The sequence below is a fragment of the Carettochelys insculpta genome, chromosome 6 (assembly GCF_033958435.1).
Source record: "Carettochelys insculpta isolate YL-2023 chromosome 6, ASM3395843v1, whole genome shotgun sequence".
Classification (NCBI taxonomy): Eukaryota; Metazoa; Chordata; order Testudines; family Carettochelyidae; genus Carettochelys; species Carettochelys insculpta.
In genome coordinates, this window is record NC_134142.1 from 126,832,229 (window position 1) to 126,852,334 (window position 20,106).

At 63.4% G+C, this 20,106-nt stretch overlaps 1 protein-coding gene across 1 annotated transcript; it reads left to right on the forward strand.

Annotated features, from left to right (window-relative positions):
• Positions 1-570: 570 nt before the first annotated feature.
• On the forward strand, positions 571-9,416 carry LOC142015073 (signal-regulatory protein beta-1-like). Its single transcript, XM_074998474.1, is given in 8 exon segments — positions 571-667; positions 3,797-4,126; positions 4,569-4,871; positions 5,170-5,297; positions 5,299-5,455; positions 5,869-5,991; positions 8,083-8,499; positions 9,040-9,416. Coding segments are annotated over 8 exon segments (1,539 nt in total). The 5' UTR covers positions 571-621; the 3' UTR covers positions 9,075-9,416.
• The last annotated feature ends 10,690 nt before the right edge of the window (positions 9,417-20,106 follow it).

The following is a 20,106-nucleotide window of genomic DNA, read 5'->3' on the forward strand; positions in this document are numbered from 1 at the left end:
CCCACGGGCCGGGCCAGGCTGCTGGCACGTCCCAGTGACGCCCCATGGGCCAGGCCAGGCCGCTGGCACATCCCAGTGACGCCCCATGGGCCAGGCCAGGCCAAGCCAGGCCAGGTCAGGTCAGGCCGCTGGCACATCCCAGTGACGCCCCGTGCGCCAGGCCAGGCCAAGCCAGGCCAGGTCAGGTCAGGCAGCTGGCACGTCCCAGTGACGCCCCATGGGCCAGGCCAGGCCGCTGGCACATCCCAGTGACGCCCCATGGGCCAGGCCAGGCCGCTGGCACGTCCCAGTGACGCCCCATGGGCCAGGCCAGGCTGCTGGCACATCCCAGTGACGCCCCATGGGCCAGGCCAGCCGCTGGCACGTCCCAGTGACGCCCCATGGGCCAGGCCAGGCCGCTGGCACATCCCAGTGACGCCCCACGGGCCAGGCCAGGCCGCTGGCACGTCCCAGTGAACTGCCCCTGCACCTGAACCCCAATCCCGGCCCCAGCCGCTCCCGAGCCCCGAGCCCCGGCCGGCCGCCCTGCGGGGTGCGGATCGCCCCGGCCGGCGGCAGCGGGGAAGCGGAAGCGAAAGCGAAAGCGGGAGCCGCGAGTCCCCGCTCGGGCCTGTCCGCGCCATGGGGCCGCCCGGGGCGCTGCTCTCCCTGCTCCTCGGCGGCGTCTGTGAGTAGCGGGGCCCGGAGCCGGGATCGGGGCCGCCCCGTCGCAGCAGCGGTCTCGTGCCCGGCCAGGCTGCGCCCCGATCCCGGCCCGGGCCCTCCCCGTCTCGGGAGCGCCCCCCCGGCCGCCGGGGCTCGCAGCGCTGCGTGGGACCGGGCTGCTCACCGGCCCCGGCCCCGGCCCCGGCCCCCGCCCGCAGCACGACCCCGGCCCCGGCCCCGGCCCCCGCCCGCAGCACGACCCCGACCCCGGCCCCGCCCCGGCCCCCGCCCGCAGCACGACCCCGGCCCCGCCCCGGCCCGCAGCACGACCCCGACCCCGGCCCCGCCCCGGCCCGCAGCACGACCCCGACCCCGGCCCCGCCCCGGCCCCCGCCCGCAGCACGACCCCGGCCCCGGCCCGGCCCGCAGCACGACCCCGACCCCGGCCCGGCCCCCGCCCGCAGCACGACCCCGGCCTCGCCCCGGCCCCCGCCCGCAGCACGACCCCGGCCCCGGCCCCGGCCCCGGTCCCCGCCCGCAGCACGACCCCGGCCCCGGCCCGGCCCCCGCCCGCAGCACGACCCCGGCCCCTGCCCCCGCCCGCAGCACAAGCCCGGCCCCGGCCCCGGTCCCCGCCCGCAGCACGACCCCGGCCCCGCCCCGGCCCCCGCCCGCAGCACGACCCCGGCCCCGGCCCCGGCCCCGGCCCCCGCCCCCGCCCGCAGCACGACCCCGACCCCGGCCCCGCCCCGGCCCCCGCCCGCAGCACGACCCCGGCCCCGGCCCCGGCCCCCGCCCGCAGCACGACCCCGGCCCCGGCCCGGCCCCCGCCCGCAGCACGACCCCGGCCCCTGCCCCCGCCCGCAGCACAAGCCCGGCCCCGGCCCCGGTCCCCGCCCGCAGCACGACCCCGGCCCCGCCCCGGCCCCCGCCCGCAGCACGACCCCGGCCCCGCCCCGGCCCCCGCCCCCGCCCGCAGCACGACCCCGACCCCGGCCCCGCCCCGGCCCCCGCCCGCAGCACGACCCCGGCCCCACCCCGGCCCCCGCCCGCAGCACGACCCCGGCCCCAGCCCCGGCCCCCGCCCGCAGCACGACCCCGGCCCCTGCCCCCGCCCGCAGCACAAGCCCGGCCCCGGCCCCGGTCCCCGCCCGCAGCACGACCCCGGCCCCGCCCCGGCCCCCGCCCGCAGCACGACCCTGGCCCCGGCCCCGGCCCCGGCCCCCGCCCGCAGCACGACCCCGGCCCGGACCCCGGCCCCCGCCCGCAGCACGACCCCGGCCCGGACCCCGGCCCCCGCCCGCAGCACGACCCCGGCCCCGACCCCGGCCCCCGCCCGCAGCACGACCCCGGCCCCGGCCCCGGCCCCCGCCCGCAGCACGACCCCGGCCCCGGCCCGGCCCCCGCCCGCAGCACGACCCCGGCCCCGCCCCGGCCCCCGCCCGCAGCACGACCCCGGCCCCGGCCCCGGCCCCGGCCCCCGCCCGCAGCACGACCCCGGCCCCGCCCCGGCCCCCGCCCGCAGCACGACCCCGACCCCGACCCCGGCCCCCGCCCGCAGCACGACCCCGGCCCCGCCCGCAGCACGACCCCGGCCCGGACCCCGGCCCCCGCCCGCAGCACGACCCCGGCCCGGACCCTGGCCCCCGCCCGCAGCACGACCCCGGCCCCGGCCCTGGCCCCGGCCCGGCCCCCGCCCGCAGCACGACCCCGGCCCCTGCCCCCGCCCGCAGCACAAGCCCGGCCCCGGCCCCGGTCCCCGCCCGCAGCACGACCCCGGCCCCGCCCCGGCCCCCGCCCGCAGCACGACCCCGGCCCCGGCCCCGGCCCCGGTCCCCGCCCGCAGCACGACCCCGGCCCCGCCCCGGCCCCCGCCCGCAGCACGACCCCGGCCCCGACCCCGGCCCCCGCCCGCAGCACGACCCCGGCCCCGGCCCCGGTCCCCGCCCGCAGCACGACCCCGGCCCTGCCCCGGCCCCCGCTCGCAGCACGACCCCGGCCCCGACCCCGGCCCCGACCCCGGCCCCCGCCCGCAGCACGACCCCGGCCCCGACCCCGGCCCCGCCCGCAGCACGACCCCGGCCCCGGCCCCGGCCCCGGTCCCCGCCCGCAGCACGACCCCGGCCCCGCCCCGGCCCCCGCCCGCAGCACGACCCCGGCCCCGCCCCGGCCCCCGCCCGCAGCACGACCCCGACCCCGACCCCGGCCCCCGCCCGCAGCACGACCCCGGCCCCGGCCCCGGCCCCCGCCCGCAGCACGACCCCGACCCCGGCCCCGGCCCCCGCCCGCAGCACAAGCCCGGCCCCGGCCCCAGCCCCCGCCCGCAGCACGACCCCGACCCCGGCCCCCAGCACAAGCCCGGCCCCGGCCCCGGCCCCGGCCCCCGCCCGCATCACGACCCCGGCCCCGCCCGCAGCACGATCCCGGCCCCGACCCCGGCCCCCGCCCGCAGCACGACCCCGACCCCGGCCCCGGCCCCGGCCCCGCCCGCAGCACAAGCCCGGCCCCGACCCCGGCCCCCGCCCGCAGCACGACCCCGACCCCGGCCCCGGCCCCCGCCCGCAGCACGACCCCGACCCCGGCCCCGGCCCCGCCCGCAGCACGACCCCGGCCCCGGCCCCGGCCCCGGCCCCGGCCCCGGCCCCCGCCCGCAGCACAAGCCCGACCCCGGCCCCGGCCTGCGAACGCCGCCCGGCTTCCCCTGCGTTAAGCGCGCCCTGAGTCCGAGCCGAGCCGAGCCATCGCCGGCCCCACGCGGGGCCGTGACCCCTAGCGCTGGGCTCGGGCTGTGTCAGGGTGACTGTCACAGGTGGGGCTGTGACCCCCAGCGCTGGGCTCGGGCTGTGTTGGGGTGACAGTCACACGTGGGACAGGGACCCCCAGCGCTGAGCTCAGGCTGTGTCGGGGTGATAGTCACATGTGGGGCAGCGCCCCCCAGCACTGGGCTTGGGCTGTGTCACCGGGGGTGGGAAAGTGGCCATGGGGTGAGTCTCTCAGGGGCCTGGCTGGGCGTTTGATTCCCGGCTTTGGGCCTGTTTCGTGGGATGACACTGCTTTGTCCCCCGCCCGCCCTCCTCTCCCTTGCGGCTCCTCTGCGTCCCTGTGTCCGTCCACACCTGCGTGCTGCGGCTGAGCTGTGCCTTCCCCGCAGGTGCCCAGCTGGAGGTGGTGGTGCACACCCCGGTGGTGGCTCAGCTGGGCTCCCAGGCTGTCCTGCCCTGCACCTTCTCTGTGGGCAGCGGCTCCATCAGCCCTCAGGAGCTGGCCGTGTCCTGGCACTTCCAGGGCAATGAGCTGGTGTCGTACGACAACGTCCTCACCGTCTCCCGGCCGGGGGTCTCCCTGGCGGTGGCACAGCTGGTGAAGGGCAATGCCTCTCTGATTCTGCACAACGTGAGCGTGCGGGACCAGGGAGCCTACCAGTGCATGGTCCTCCACACCCCAGACCGAGGGGAGCAGACCCTCCTCCTGCACGTGCTGGGTCAGTGCTGGGGCCCTGGGGCTGTGCAGGGCACTTTGGGATCCATGAGCGCCTACGGGGAATGGGAGTTTCCGTAAATTCCCAGCACGTGACTTGGCGATGGCCCCCGCCGCCCCATGCAGCTGGGGATGCACTGCTCCTTCCTGCTGCCTGGCTCTCCTGCAGGGGCTGGTGTCACCCTGGGCCCTGCGTCACCCTGGGCCCTGCTCCACAGCACGAATGCTGAGGGGGGCCCAGTGGCAAAAGGGGGGCAGAGGGAGCCTTGCCCACTCACTGTGGCCATCGCTCCCCAACCCTGTGAGCTCCCGGGGAGCTGGGGCAGTTTGCCTGCCCAGGCATTCCTACTTATGTCTGTGCTGGGAGGAGGAGCCACCCGCCCCAGCAGGATGGTGCTTGGGAGGCCCGCCAGCACCGCTTGCTGACACCCTCTGCTTCCCCGCAGCCACCCCCATGGTTGCTGTCCCCAGCAAGGCGGTGCTGAGAGGAGAGCAGAACCTGCTGAAATGCACCGTGTCCGGCTTCTACCCAGCCGACATTGTGGTGACCTGGCTGAGGGCCGGGCAGGTTCTGCTGAACTCCTCACTCCCCCTGCCCCAGAGGAACCCAGACAGCACCTTCAGCGTCAGCAGCTCTCTGACCCTGCAGCCCACAGAGCAGGACCAGGGCGTCACCTTCTCTTGCCGGGTGCAGCATGTCGCCCTGCCGCAGGGTGCTGTGCAGAGGGACTTCCAGCTTGTCTTTGGAGGTGAGAGCAGGGCTGGGGCAGGCTGGCTGTCCCCGGGGGGCGGGGGGGTGGTGAGGCCGGAGCTCTGACGCTGGCTCGGCTTGAGCAGACCTGGCTGCAGATCCCAGCGCTGCCCCAGCACCCCGGGCAGCTTGGGACTTAGTCACTGACCAGGGCTTCTGTTCTCAGGGCCCCGGTGCAGCTGGGGAGCTCCAGCCTGGATGGAGCAGCCCCAGACTGCTCCCCCTCCCCCATGATTAATTGTTTAATTAAGTGGGATCTTGCACCCTGGGTACCACCTTGCACGTTTCCTCCACAGCCTCCCCCACTGTGCACATTCACGCCCCCACATTTGTGCCAGGCGAGGCCCAGGTGGTCACATGCGATGTGAGCAGCTTTTACCCAGAAGCCATCGCTGTTAACTGGCTCGTGGACGGCGTTCGGACAGGAGGTCCCCGCTGTGAACGACAACAACACCTTCAGCCTGGAGTCCTTCTACCAGTACAAGTCAACGGCAGGCTCAGAGGGCACCAAGATCACCTGTGAAGTGCAGCACGAGACACTGAGCCAGGCCCTTGTGAAGAGTGTGTGGGTGCACCTGGAAAGTGAGTGAGCACCAGGGACTGAGAGCAGGTGTTGGTGTCAGGCGCCTGGCAGCTGGAAGGGAGGCCTGGTGCAGCTCCTGTCCCACAGCCAGACTCTCTCTCCCCTGGAGAGCTTTAAATGCGTGGAAGACCTGGCTGGCTCAGAGGGCAGCACGCAGCCTGTCCCAGCTGGGGGGACATGAGCTCTGATCCAGGCCCAGGACAGAGGCTGGCTGGCTCAGCCGGGGGGCAGGACACAGGGCCCTTTCCCCTAGGGGACACTGGTTCCCACCTGGGCCCAGGATGTGGGACCGACTGACTCAGCTGAAGGGAGTGGGGCCCAGGGCACTTCTCGAGGGGGTGCTGGCTCCCATCCGGGCCCAGGGCAGTGAGCTGACTGACCCGGGACACAGCAACACTCCCTCTCTCCCCAGGTAGGAAGGCTGAAGTCAGTGACACGGGCATGGCAACGGTGGTGGCGGTGGCGGCGGCGGTGGTGGTGGCGGTGTTCATGGTGTGTGCTGGAGCTCTGCTCTGCATGTGGAAGAGAATGGCAGGTGAGACATGGCTCGCTTGGGCGCAGCTGTGTGGGGTTTTCTGGTGCTCTGCCCCCCTGCCCAGCCCAGAGGAGTGCCCCCGTGTGGGCTCGGTTGCCGGCCCATAGTTCCCTGTGCTGCCGGTGGCAGGTGCCCGATTTAGCTTTTCTCTTTCATTTGCACAAAGGACCTGTTTTCACCAGCTCCCAGACAGGCATGTGCATGTCCCTGGGACAGGTCCTGCTGCCCTTCCGGTGTCTGACACCCCCCCAGCAGCGACAGAGGCACCCCTCCTCCCCCATGCAGTCGGCGACAAAGCTGTCTGTGCCCGGACCTTCCTTCCTGTTCTACAAATGGCTGAGCTGGTCACGCTCCTCCAGACAGCTCCTGGCAAGCCAGGCCAGGCATCAGCCCAGGCAGTGGCTGTCTGCTGGCAGGCATAAGGGCCCGAGTGCAGGGGACGTTCACCCTTCTCTGTGTCCGCCTCCGCCCCGGACTGGGTGGGCCTGTGTGCCAAGCCAGAGGCCTGATACTCGCTGCCCCAGCTCCGGGCAAAGGAGCAGGCTGAAATGGGCTGTGTCACTGCAGCAGCACCTAGCCCTTCTGGGTGCTATGTGGGCAGCTGGCTCCTTGTGCCCTGTGACTACACCCTCGCCTTAGCTAGTGTGATCAGTGTGCAAGGGGCATCGTGGTGCTGAGAGCTGGCTTTGCACCCCAGCCCACCCAGACACACCACGGGGGTGACATCAGTAGTGTTTGAAGGGAGATTCTCTCACATGGTCCTCACTCCCCCCATATCCCCCAAACACCAGCAAGGGCAGCTGCAGGGCATGTCTGGGCTGACCTGCCCCCTGCCTGCCCTGGGCTATTCTCAGCAAATGCCCAGCTGCCCAACAGCCCAGGAGATGGGGCCCAGGGACTGTGGGCAGCTACCACACAGCCCTTTCCAGTGTGAACCCACCATGCCAGCTGGGACAGTGCTCCAGTGAAGGCAGGTTCAAAGCAATCGAGCCCATGTGCGTGCTCCTGCTAGCAATCACGGCCCCCCATCCCCATGGGGCTCTGCTCCTCCCAGATCAGAGCAAAGGCCCTGTCAGCAGTGGTCAGAGGCCTGGCCTCAGGGGGAGGTCAAAGCAGGGTCTTTCACTGAGAGCAGACAACGCTAGGCAGCGGGGGGGTTGGAGTGTGATCCTTCCCCCAGAGTCCCTGGGAATTCCACCCACACACATGACCCAGTGCCCAGTCATCTCTGCCCGTCCTCGGCACAGATGGTGGGTATCTGCCTCATCTCCCAGGCCTGGCAGCTACCAGCCTCCTTTACCAGCCAGGAGCCGGCCCTCCTGGCCTACTGCACAGGGATCTTTTCAATGCCATTCCCCGCACCTGGCTAGGGCTTGTCTCAGCTGCTGCTCTGTCTGTCCCAGGCAGCTCCCTGCAGCTGCCCCAGAAGCACCTTGCTGCTTCCCTTCTGAGGCCTCAGTGCAGGCAGACCTGTGACAATGGTGTGATGGTGTTCAGGGGTCCCCCTGCACTGCACCTCGTCCGCTGGCAGGAGTGACTCTCACTCAGCAGGTACAACAGGAAGTTTATTAGGCAACAGATGCCCAGTTTCTCACAGAAGCGTCAGTACAGCAGTCAGAGACAGTCATTCCAACCCGTCCTGGGGGGAGGAGCCCGAGGGGTGCCCCTCTGGGGTGTAGCTTCCCCGCCTCCTCAGGCTGGCTGCCTTCCAGCTCCCTCTCCCCCAGCTTCTAACCCCCGCCTCAGATTCAAACCCAGCTCGGCTCCACCCTCCTCTTTGTTCAGGGCTGAGGTGTTACCTGCCAGCCTAGGTTATAGCCCCAGGGTCATCCTTAGCCACCGGGAGCTGCTCTGCTTGTCTCACACACATCCAGCCTGAGCCTCACACATGCACCCCCACCCACTCCATCACAAATGGGCAGGTCAGGCCCCATGCCCTGCAGGGCAGAAAGTGCTCATCTTCGTCATTGTGCCCCTGGCATCTCCCGCCTGGCCTCCCTCGCAGGGCTGCCATGTGGCATTGCCCTGTGCCCGGCCCGAGGGCGCTGGGGCTGCGTGAGTAATACCGGCTGTTCAACACTCTCCCTGCAGACACCCAGCAGACGTTCTCAGCCAGCGAGGTCGTGGGGCCGAAAGTCTGGGTCGTCGGGCAGTACGTTTCTCTCGTGTGCATTGGCTACCAGTGCCCAGCGGGCACGCAGGCCAGGTGGACCAAGTACCAAAACGGTAACGAAATAGCTCTCCCCGGGGGTGAGCTAGTTGGGAGCCAAGGGGAGGCTCTCCTGGAGGGCAAGCCAGCTGAGAGCCATGAGGAGGCGCAGCCTCTGGTTGCCCACAGCGTGCTGTACAAAGTCCAGATGGAGGAGCTGCCCTTGGGTGGCCTTGCCGCGATGCTTATGATCCTGGCCAGGAGCCCGGAGGACCAGGGAGCCCGGTACCGGTGCTGCTTCATCAGCAAAGACAGGAAGATGCTGAGCACCAAGGAGTTTGGCAACTTCATCCTGTCCCGTGAGTCTGGAGGTGCTGCTGAAGGGTGAAGCAGGCCAGAGGTTCATGTGGGGCTGGGGATTCAGGATGCCTGGGGGCTGGTCCCAGCTCTGTCACTGGTTTGCATTTGGCCTTTGGCAAGTCACTTTTCCTCCTGGCCGTGCTTCTCCTTATGATGACCCAGCCCCGGGGGCCGGGGGCAGTAGTGTGTGATGAGCTCTGTGCCATGGGGAGGTGCTGAGAGTCAGTCCCCATTGGGGAGGCGCAGCAGCAGCAGGTCCCCAGCCAGCCCCCCTGGGTGCATGGGAGCCAAGAAGGCGCATTGACATGGGGATGGCCTCAGGGGTGGGGGCTCCTGCTGTGCCCCTGTGGGCCCATGTGGTGGAAGTGACACCCCCAGGGCCCCGCAGAGCTGAGGCATGGCTGGGGCAGGTGTAACACACACCCGTGGCCTGAGAGAGCTGTTCTGGGTGTAGCACGTAGGCTGAGGGACTGCAGCTCAGGGGACTTGAGCCTCCCACTTAGTCAGCCCAGGAGCTCCCGAATTTCTTTGCTTTGCAGCCCCTGGGACAGTGACACAGAAGACTCAAAGATAAGCAGCACCAGCTCTGCCCCCCAGCAGGAGCCACTGCAGCCCGGCTTGCGGAGGATAAGCAAAGGCAGCTGCCCAGCAGGCTGGGGGTTCCTGGCACTACGCGAAGCCTTTGAGAGCCTGGAGCAGAACACCCTGAGCCCAGCAGTTCCTGCTGCCCTGTCTCTCCCTGCACATGAGGGCTGGGACTGTCGTGCAGGGCGAGATGCACCCGCTGTTACAAGCTTGCGCCAAATCTGAGCAACACCAGCCGAGCGAGTGGTCTGGGGAAAGCTTATCATTTGCCAGCTGTGTTTTTCCTATTTGTGTGAATGTCATTTATCGTATCGTGTGGATATGAACATTTTCTGTGTGTCTGTATTTCCCACGTCAGATCAGCCAGCCAGCCGGTCTGGGAATGGCTGCTCAGGAGAGTGGACCTTCAAGTAACAGTCAATGAACAATGAAGCCTGGCAGGCACCAAGTGCCCTGAGCAAACTTCCCTGCAACCCTTCCCTCTTTAATGTGGGCCCTGGTACCCGCCTGCTCTCAGGGCACCTTCCCCACTCGAGCACTCTGAGTGCAGAAAGTGGAGGCCCACACAAACTTAAAACCACCCCTTGCCTGTGCACAGGCATTGCTTAAAAACTCCCAAGATCACAGATTCCCTGACCTTGGGGGGTAGAGGTAGAGTTGCCACCATCGTTTGTTAGTTCCCAGGCCTCGGTGGCGAAAATGGGCTGGGCTCATTTTGGGGTTGCGTAGAAAGGGGATTGCCTGGACCTGCACAGGCTCGTTTTGTTTTCTATCTCAAGATGACTGGGAAGCAAGTTCACACCTGCTCCTTCCTTGCACAGGAGGCTGTTTCCCACTCTGGCACTGTCAGTGCAGACAGTGGAGGCCTGCAAGCAGCTCTAAAAATCCCACGTGCTTGTGTTAAAACTCCCCGAGGTCGCTGATTCCACGGCCTTGGACTGGTATCGCAGCCACCACCCAAATGCAAAAATCCCTTTGCAAACCCAGGAAAGCACTTTGGGATGCTGTGATGAGCCCTCAAGCTCTTTAATCCTTCTCCGCACATCTGTCGGGAGCCCCATGCGTGCTGGAGGGGGCGAGCTGGGCACGGGGGAGCGTTGAGCCAGTTGGAGGGGGGAGGGCCAGTGTGGGTTGAGCTGGTGGGAGATAGACCCCTGCACATGCCGGTGGCTGCTGACAGCTGGAGCCCCATGTGTGAGGGGGTGACCTGGGGCCAGGGGGGTGGTTGAGCTGGGTGGGGCGGTTGAACAGGGGTGTACTGGGGGGGTTGGAGCCCCCCGCATGGGTTGAACCCGGAGCCCCACGCGAGGGGGTGAGCTGGGGCCACAGGGGATGGTTGAGCTGTGGGGGGTTGAACCCAGGTGCAACGGGGGGGGTTGGTGCCCCCTGCACGGGTTGAACCTGGAGTCCCATGTGAGGGGATGAGCTGGGGCTGGGAGGGGGGGTGGTTCAGTCAGGTGGGGGGGTTGAACCCGGGTGCACCAGGGGGGTTGGAGCCCCCCGCACGGGTTGAACCTGGAGCCCCACGCGAGGGGGTGACCTGGGGCCAGGGGGGTGGTTGAGCTGGGTGGGGGGGTTGAACAGGGGTGCACTTGGGGTGTTGAATCTGAAGCAGCAGCTAGAAGCTGGAGGGAGAGTAGGATGGCAGCCAGCCTGTGGAGGGGAGGCCAGACCCGAGATGTTGGCACCCCTTGGGCTCCTCTGCCTCAAAATGGATTGGAGTGAATGTCTCTACCGGTTGTACTGACACCTCTGCACTGCGCTGTCTCTCTGTCAACTAATAAACTTCCTGTTTTACCGGCTGAGCGAGAGTCCCTCCTGGCTGCAGTTGGGGTGCAGTGCTTGGGGACCCCTAAACCCCATGACAGCTGGTGGTAGCAGTAGGATACACTGTACCCACAGATGGGCTTTCAGCAGCGACAGACTGGACACAGGAGAAGGAAGGAGACTCACAAGAGCCAGGGGTGCTGGAGGCAGAACAAAGCAGCTCCTAGGAGTTGGGGCGCTGCAGCTTCGGCTGGTGAGTCGGCAGCCTGGGGAACGGCGGGGAGATGGATTACACCCAACTCCTGAAGGCAGAGCTAGCAGGGCTGTGCAGAGAGAAGGGCCTGACTGTGGGGAAGATGACCAAGGCCCAGCTGATTGCCCAGCTGGAAGAGAATGACTGATCCAGGGGGCCAAATCCCATGCCAGCAGGAAGCGGACGGTCACTGCCTGGGAGTGTTTCGGATTCTCAGGCAGGAGCCGGGGCTGGACTCTGCCAGACAGACGCGGCGCCCACCTGGTCATGCTCTGCCACAGCGAGTCCCCCATGACAGAGATGCAAAGGCTGGAGTTCGAGGTGTGATGAAAGGAACTGGAAGACGAGGAGAGACAGCACCAGGACCGGGAGAGACAGAGGGAGCATGAGCGGACCATGGCAGAGATGAGAGGTGAGGAGGCCCCTGCTGTGGTGAGTGGGAAGAGGGCCAGGAGGCCCGGGACCGGCAGTCACTTTGAGACACAGGTGCTGGCCCAATGTAAGGACGTGGGGGACCTGGACGGTTTCTCACCTCCTTCCAGCGAGTCTGTGAGTTCCACCAGGTCATCTGAGCTGAATGGCTCCTGCAGCTCACCCCCTGGCTGGACCAGAAGGCCGCAGTGATGCTCAACCAGCTGGAGGGGCTGCAGCCCAGGGCCTACAAATGGGTCAAACAGGCCCTGCTGCATTAGTTTGGGCTGACCCCCGAGAGGCACAGGAGGAAGTGCCAGGAGGTGCAGAAGAGGCCAGAGGTGACCTATGTGGACCTGGCCTCCCGCCTGTGCAATGCTAACGCAAGAGGGTGCTCGGGATGGGAGCCCAGACTGCAGAGGACCTGGTTAAGCTGATGGTCCTGGAAAGGGTCTATGGAGTGTTCCCACCTGACCTGAGGCTTTGGCTCGAGGACCAGAAGCCAGAGGACACACGTGACGCAGGGAAGCTGGCTGATGAGTTCACAAACAGCCGGGCCAGGTTTGAAAAGGGATCCCGGAGGCACAGGGAATCGTGAAGAGACAAGGAATCCCAGAGAGACCAGTTCCTGGCTGTACGATAGAAGGGATCACATATAGGGTGAGCCCAGGAAACAGGGGCCAGCCCCCTAGCCCCCCAGAGGGCCACCCAGGGCCTGGATGGAGCAGCCAGCCCAAGAGACACAGCAAGACCTGGGCTGTTATTGCTGTGGGCAGAAGGGGCATAGACAGTCCCAGTGTCCCATGTTCCCAGATTGCTCCAGCAGGCGGGGGACTCATGGGGTCAATTGGGTGGAGTCCCAGCAGCCAAAGGGGCTGGCTGCCCAAGCAGGTGGAGCTGACAACATGTCCTCAGCTTGGGATGAGCGTGTAGGGTTAATTAGTAGGAAATAAAAGGGAACCTGTAATATTGTATTTAGGAAAAAATGAAACTTTTCGTAATGTTGTATTAATTCTTTGTATGATAAATAATAAGATTAACTATGAACACAGGATTAGTCTGATGTTATCACTTTATATTTGCAGTTTATATTTATAATTCAAGTCATGGTGTAATATGTACCATTAAGGACAAAACCAGAGTCCATATTGTAACCAAGGCTCCACTTTGATCCCACACTCCATTGTGTGCGGCTCTGTTGAAAGCAAAACTCTACCTAAATTGTAACAGAGGGATAGCCGTGCTAGTCTGTACACTACCAAAACAAAAAAGCAGTCCCGTAGCACTTTAGAGACTAACAAAATAATTGTGTGACTAGGGTATGAATTGTATTAGATGTGTGACTGGGGAGTGTGTGATTGATCCTCAACACCAGCCTGTTCTGAAGACCAGACACCAGTGGCTGAAGAGTGCAGACAACTCCCTGAAGGTGAGAAAAAGATCCACCCGAACACAAAAGAACAAAGTCCCACTAAGGAGGAGTAACAGAGAGGGAGCCGTGCTAGAGGCTAGTCTATACACTATCAAAACAAAAAGCAGTCAAGTAGCACTTTAAAGACTAGCAAAATGGTTTATTACGTGAGCTTTCATGGGACAGACCCACTTCTTCAGACCGTAGCCAGACCACGAAAGCTCACCTAATAAACCATTTTGCTAGTCTTTAAAGTGCTACTCGACTGCTTTTTGTTTTACTAAGGAGGCGGTGAAGGTCACGTCTGAACCCTGCGGCAGCCTGACACAGCAGGACTCACAGGCTGACATCTAGCTTGTAGCCTACAAAAGAAGGGGTGAGAAGGGGAGACCTCTGGGTAACGTTCTGCTGGCAACACCAAAGAGCATCGGTGCGCGCCCGACAGAGACCTGCCCGGCTCTCCTGGCCAGTCAGCCACCACCAGCTGCCAACTCCAAACCACAAACTCCAGCTACCATCAGGACTGGTAACTATATAGCAGCTGCAGAACGTGTGTGTGTGTAGCAGCTGCAGAACGTGTATGTGCACGTGTGTAGCAGCTGCAGAACGTGTGTGTGTGGTGGGGGGGCAGCCTTCAACTTCCTGAAGGGGAGCTCTAAAGAGGAGGGAGAGAAACTGCTCTCAGTGGTGTCAGGTGGCAGAACAAGGAGCAATGGGCTGAAGTTGAAGGGGGAGAGATGTAGGTTAGAGATTAGGAAAAACTCCTTCCCCAGGCGGGTGGTGAAGCACTGGGATGCGCTGCCGAGAGAGGTGGTGGATTCTCCACCCCTGGAGGTTTTTAAGTCCCGGCTGGACAAGGTCCTGGCTGGGATGACTTAGTGGGGGGGTTGATCCTGCTTAAAGCAGGGGGCTGGACTAGATGACCTCCTGAGGTCCCTTCCAGCCCTGGGATTCTGCGATTCTGTGATGTGTGTGTGTGTGTGTGTGTGTGTAGCAGCTGCAGAACGTGTGTGTGTGTGTGTGTCTGTGTGTGTGTGTGTGTGTGTAGCAGCTGCAGGACGTGTGTGTGTAGCAGCTGCAGAATGTGTGTGTAGCAGCTGCAGAACGTGTGTGTGTGTGTGTGTGTGTAGCAGCTGCAGAACGTGTGTGTGTGTGTGTGTGTGTGTGTGTAGCAGCTGCAGAATGTGTGTATGGCAGCTGCAGAACGTGTGTGTGTGTGTGTGTGTGTAGCAGCTGCAAAACGTGTGTGTGTAGCAGCTGCAGAACATGTGTGTGTGTTTAGCAGATGCAGAATGTGTGTGTGTAACAGCTGCAGAACATGTATGTGCACGTGTATAGCAGCTGCAGAATGTGTGTGTGTAGCAGCTGCAGAACGTGTGTGTGTATAGCAGCTGCAGAACGTGTGTGTGTAGCAGCTGCAGAACGTGTGTGTGTGTGTGTGTAGCAGCTGCAGAATGTGTGTGTATAGCAGCTGCAGAACGTGTGTGTAACATCTGCAGAATGTGTGTGTGCGTGTGTGTAGCAGCTGCAGAACGTGTGTGTGTGGCAGCTGCAGAATGTGTGTTGGTAGCAGCTGCAGAAGGTGTGTGTGTGTGAGTGTATAGCAGCTGCAGAACGTGTGTTGGTAGCAGCTGCAGAAGGTGTGTGTGTGTGAGTGTATAGCAGCTGCAGAACGTGTGTGTGTAGCAGCTGCAGAATGTGTGTGTGTGTAGCAACTGAAGAACGTGCGCGTGTGTGTGTGTTTATAGCAGCTGCAGAACGTGTGTGTGTATAGCCCCCAAGGAGGTGGGAGTGCACAGCCATTTGCCTGCGGATGTACTAGTTCGGTGTGATCTGGAGAACTGGCCAGGTGAACGCCCTCATGTCCTGATCTTGACCCGCAGCCAAAGAAAACGAGGGGTGCTTTCCCCAGGTTCAGAGGAGGATATCCAGCCAGAGCCACAGGGGCTGACCTTGGAAGTCAGGGGGCCCCAAAAACCTGGGTCTCACAGGCCAGTGGTCCTGGAGCCAGGCAGGGAGGGGAAGCGGCTTCCACCCCTTCCCCAGCCAAGGAGTTCCAGGTCAAGTTGCCTGGAGATCCCTCCTTGCAGAGGACGAGGGAACTGGCCAGGCGCAGCCCAGATCCACCCCTGGGGGAGGACTGCAGGGAGAGATTCCTGTGGGAGAAGTGATTTCTGTACCAGGAATGGGTTCCCAGGCGCAAAGAGGAGCCATGGGACGTCTGGACACAGCTGGTGGTTCCTCAAAAGTAACGGCGCAGGTTGCTGTACCTAGCCCATGATGTCCTGCTAGCAGGACACCAGGGGATCCACCGCACCAGGGGAAGGTTGTCACAGAACTTTTTCTGGCCAGGAATCTTTGCAGCTGTCCGTCTGTATTGCCTGTCCTGCAATGCATTCCAGAGGTTGGAGAAGACCCGGGACAAGGGGAAAGCTGCCCTGGGGCCACTGCCCATCATAAAGAAGCCTTTCCAGAAAGTGGCTATGGACATAGTGGGACCCTTCAGCAAGGCAACGCATTCGGGGAAGAAATATATTTTGGTGGTGCTGGATTTTTTTGCCACGTGATACCCAGAAGCAGTGGCCTTGACCTCTGTCGACGCTGACACCGTGGCGGATGTCTATTTTCAGCAGAGTGGGGTTCCCCAAGGAGGTGCTCACAGATGAGGGGTCCAACTTCATGTCAGCCCTGCTGCAAAGCTTGTCGAACAAGTGTGGGGTCCGGCACACCTGGGCCACAGCCTACCACCCGCAGACCAATGGGCTGGTGGAGAGGTTCAATGGGACTCTGAAGCAGATGCTGAGAACCTTCATGAATCAATACCCCCATGACTGGGACAAGTACTTACCCCACCTGCTGTTTGCATACTGGGAGGTGCCCCAGGAATCCACGGGGTTCTCCCCATCTGAGCTGCTGTACGGAAGGAGGGTACGGGGACCCTTGGACTTGCTCAGAGAAGAGTGGGAGGGGACGGCCTCTCCTGAAGAAGAGTCAGTGGTACAGTATATACTGACCTTCCGGGAAAAACTCACCGAGCTCATGGGCCTGGCCAGGGAGAACCTGCCCAGGGCCCAAAGGAAGCAAAAGGTCTGGTATGACCGTAACGCCCGGGCCCGAGCCTATGCCACCGGGGACCAAGTGATGGTTCTCGTACCCGTGCAGCGGAACAAGCTGCAAGTGGCCTGGGATGGCCCCTTCAAGGTCATCAAACAGCTGAATGAGGTGAAACTATGTGGTGGAACTGTCGAACCGGGCCCACAGCCACCAGGTCTATCATGTGAACATGATGAAAACTTACTGGGACAGGGAGAACTGGTGCTGGCCATGTGCAGGCACTGGGAGGGGCAGGGGGATGATCCCTTGGTGGATTTGCTCACAGGGACTGGAGCCGGCTCCTTGCTGGAGTCTATTCCCCTCTCAGACCAGCTGACCCCTGCACAGCAGACGGAGATCAAGGAGGTGCTGCATTCACACCAACAGCTGTTCTCGGACAGACCCGGACGCACTGACCTGGCTGTACACTGAGTAGAGACAGGCACCCACGCCCCTATCAAGTGTGTGTCATTCAGAGCCACAGGGAAGACGGCTCAGGACATAGAGCGGGAGGTTGAAGACATGCTGGCTCTGGGGGTGATCCAACCCTCCTCCAGCCCCTGGGCCTCTCCCGTGGTGTTAGTCCCTAAAAAAAGATGGGTCTCTTCGCTTTTGTGTGGACTATCGCAAGCTTAACGCCATCACTGTATCAGACGCCTACCCCATGCCCAGGCCTGATGACCTTTTAGGCAAGCTGCGGGGAGCCCGTTACCTCACCACCATAGACCTCACCAAGGGGTACTGGCAAGTGCCATTGGAGGAAGATGCCCGGCTCAAGTCGGCTTTCATCACCCCTGTGGGGCTCTACGAGTTCCTGGTCCTGCCCTTCGGCCTCAAGGGGGCACCCGCTACCTTCCAGCGTCTGGTGGACCAGCTACTGAAAGGGATGGAGAGCTTTGCCCTGGCTTACATGGACGACATTTGCATCTTCAGCCAGACGTGGGAGGACCATGTGTCCCAGGTCAAGCAGGTGCTGGACCGACTCCAGAAGGCTGGTCTGACTATCAAGGCAGGGAAGTGCAAGGTGGGAATGGCTGAGGTGACCTACCTGGGCCACAAGGTGGGCAGCGGCGGCTTAAAGCCAGAGCCGGCTAAAGTGGAGGCTGTCAGAGATTGGCCCACACCCCAGACTAAGAAGCAGGTCCAGGCCTTCACTGGGATGGCGGGGTACTACCGGAGGTTTGTGCCCCACTTTAGCTCCATCGCAGCCCCCCTCTCGGAGCTGCGTAAAAAGGGAAACCCTGACAAGGTGGTCTGGACCGAGCAGTGCCAAGAGGCCCTCTGCGCGCTGAAGGAGGCTCTGGTCAGGGCCCCAGTGCTGGCAAATCCAGACTTCAACAAACCCTTCGTGGTGTTCACCGATGCGTCAGACGTGGGGCTGGGGGCGGTGCTAATGCATGTGAATGACAAGGGGGGAGAAACACCCCATCGTGTACCTGAGTAAGAAGCTGCTGCCCCGGGAGCAGAACTACGCAGCATAGAGAAGGAATGTCTGGCCATGGTGTGAGCACTGGGGAAGCTGCAGCCGTGCCTGTTTGGACGGCGTTTCAACGTGTACACCAATCATTCACCCCTGACCTGGCTGCAGCACATGAAAGGGGCCAACGCCAAGCTCCTGCGGTGGAGTCTGCTCCTGCAGGACTACGACATGGAGGTGGTCCACGTCAAGGGGAACAACAACACCATAGCCGATGCCCTGTCATGCAGGGAGGACCCCAAACTTCCCCAGGTCACTGGCTAAGTGACCCCGCTCAGTTCGGTCTGGAAATGGGGAGAGATGTGTTGGAGTGGGGGGAGTGCATGTGTGAGTCAGGCTGGATGTGAGAGGCTAGCAGCAGCTCCCAGTGGCTAAGGATGACCCTGGGGCTACAACTGGCAGGTAACACCTCTGCCCTGAACAAAGAGGAGGGAGGAGCCGAGCTGGGTTTTTGAATCGGGGGCAGCAGTTAGAGGCTAGGGGGAGAGGGAGCTGGAAGGCAGCCAGCCTGAAGAGGGGGAAAGCTACACCCCAGAGGGGCACCTCTTGGGTTCTTCTCCCGAGGACGGGTTGGAAGGACTGTCTCTGAGTGCTGTACTGTCGCTTCTGTGAGAAACTGGGCATCTGTTGCCTAATAAACCTCCTGTTGTACCTGCTGAGTGAGAGTCACTCCTGCCAGCGGACGGGGTGCAGTGCAGAGGGACCCCTGAACCCCATCACAGGGGGGGCATGTGTGAGACAAGCAGAGCAGCTCCCAGTGGCTAAGGATGACCCTGGGGCTACAACTGGCAGGTAACACCTCTGTCCTGAACAAAGAGGAGGGAGGAGCCGAGCTGGTTTAAAATCAGAGGTGGAAGTTAGAGGCTAGGGGGAGAGGAAGCTGGAAGGCAGCCAGCCTGAGGCGGGGGAAAGGTACACCCCAGAGGGGCACCCCTCGGGCTCCTCTCCCCAGGACGGGTTGGAATGACTGTCTCTGACTGCTGTACTGACGCTTCTGTGAGAAACTGGGCATCTGTTGCCTAATAAGCCTCCTGTTGTACCTGCTGAGTGAGAGTCACTCCTGCCAGCGGACAGGGTGCAGTGCATGGGGGCCCCTGAACCCCATCACAGCACCCTAATATGCCGTTAGCCTTCTTGGCTATAAGAGCACACTGTTTACTCATATCCAGCCTTTCATCCACCATACTCCTAGGTCCCTTTCTATCATACTGTTGCTGGGCCAGTCGGTCCCCAGCCTATAACAATGCTTGGGATTCTTCCGCCCCAGATGCAGGACTCTACACTTCTCTGTGTTAAACCACATCAAATTTCCTTTGGCCCAGTCCTCCAATTTATCAAGGTCACGCTGGATTCTCTCTCTTCTCTCCAACTTATCTACCTCTCTCCCTAGTTTTGTGTCATCTGCAGTCTTGCTGAGGGTGCAATCCAGTCCCTCATCCAGGTCATTAATGAAGATGTTGAATAACATCCGCCCTAGAACCAAGCCTTGTGGCACTCCGCTTGAAACCAACCACCATCCAGATATTGAGCCATTGACCACTACCCGTTGGGCCCGACCATCAAGCCAGCTTTCTATCCATCTTATAGTCCTAGGATCCAATCCATATTTCCTTAACTTATGGACAAGAATGTTGTGGGAGACCGTATCAAAAGCCTTGCTGAAGTCAAGGTATATCACACCCACTGACTTTCCCATGTCCACAGAGCCTGTTACCTCCTCATAGAAGCTAAATCAATAAACTTCCCGTTCTCCAGCTCAGTGAGAGTCACTCCTGCCTGTGGATGGGTGCAGAGCTTGGGAAGCCCAAACCCTATTACTCAAGTCCAGGTAAATCAGGAACAAGCTGGAGAGGGTTTGAGGGTTACATGGCTGTGCTCACCGCCCAGCTGCCATCTAACACTGGTCCCTGGTACAACCCCCACCTTCAGCAGACCTGGGGGGCCCAGGCCATAGGCATTTGGGAGGGGCTGAGAAATCCAGCCAGCCCCATGGCCCCAACAGCAATTCTCCTTAACCTTCTCCTGGTGCCTGCTGCCAGCCAGGGGTGGCTCAGGTCCTGTGCCCCTCTGGGCTGGGTGCCCTGGGAGAGAGCCCTGCATACTGGCCTGACCCAGGGTCCCGTGTGTGGCTGATCTGCCCCAGGGCACATGCCTCTGGGCTGCAGTTTGGGCATGGGTCTGTGCAGCAGCCAATGTCTCCCTGTCTGCACCAGGTGCGTGTCACCTCTGAGCCAGCCCCGGAGGTGCCTGAGGGGGCTGGCAATGTCCCTGGGAGTACAGGCCTGTCTGAGCTGCACCCAGCAATGCCAGAGCTCCGTCTCCTCGCCCTTTGCCCCTTGTTACGTACACGCCCACGCCCACACCCGCACCCGCACCCGCACCTGAGAGCCAGGGAAAGCGAAAGGGAATCTCTGGGCCATGAGACCTGGCTTTGGAGGGTGGAAGGCAGCACCATGGGGCTGGGGGCTCTCCTACTCCCCATCCTCTTCCTCAGTGTGGCTGGTAAGTGCAGCCCCTGGCGCCCCGGGGCAGGGCGAGGCAGGGCAAGGCGGGAGTTCAGCCTGGGCTTTGTGAGCGGCTGGCTGGAGCTGCTCCCGTCACAGGCAGCC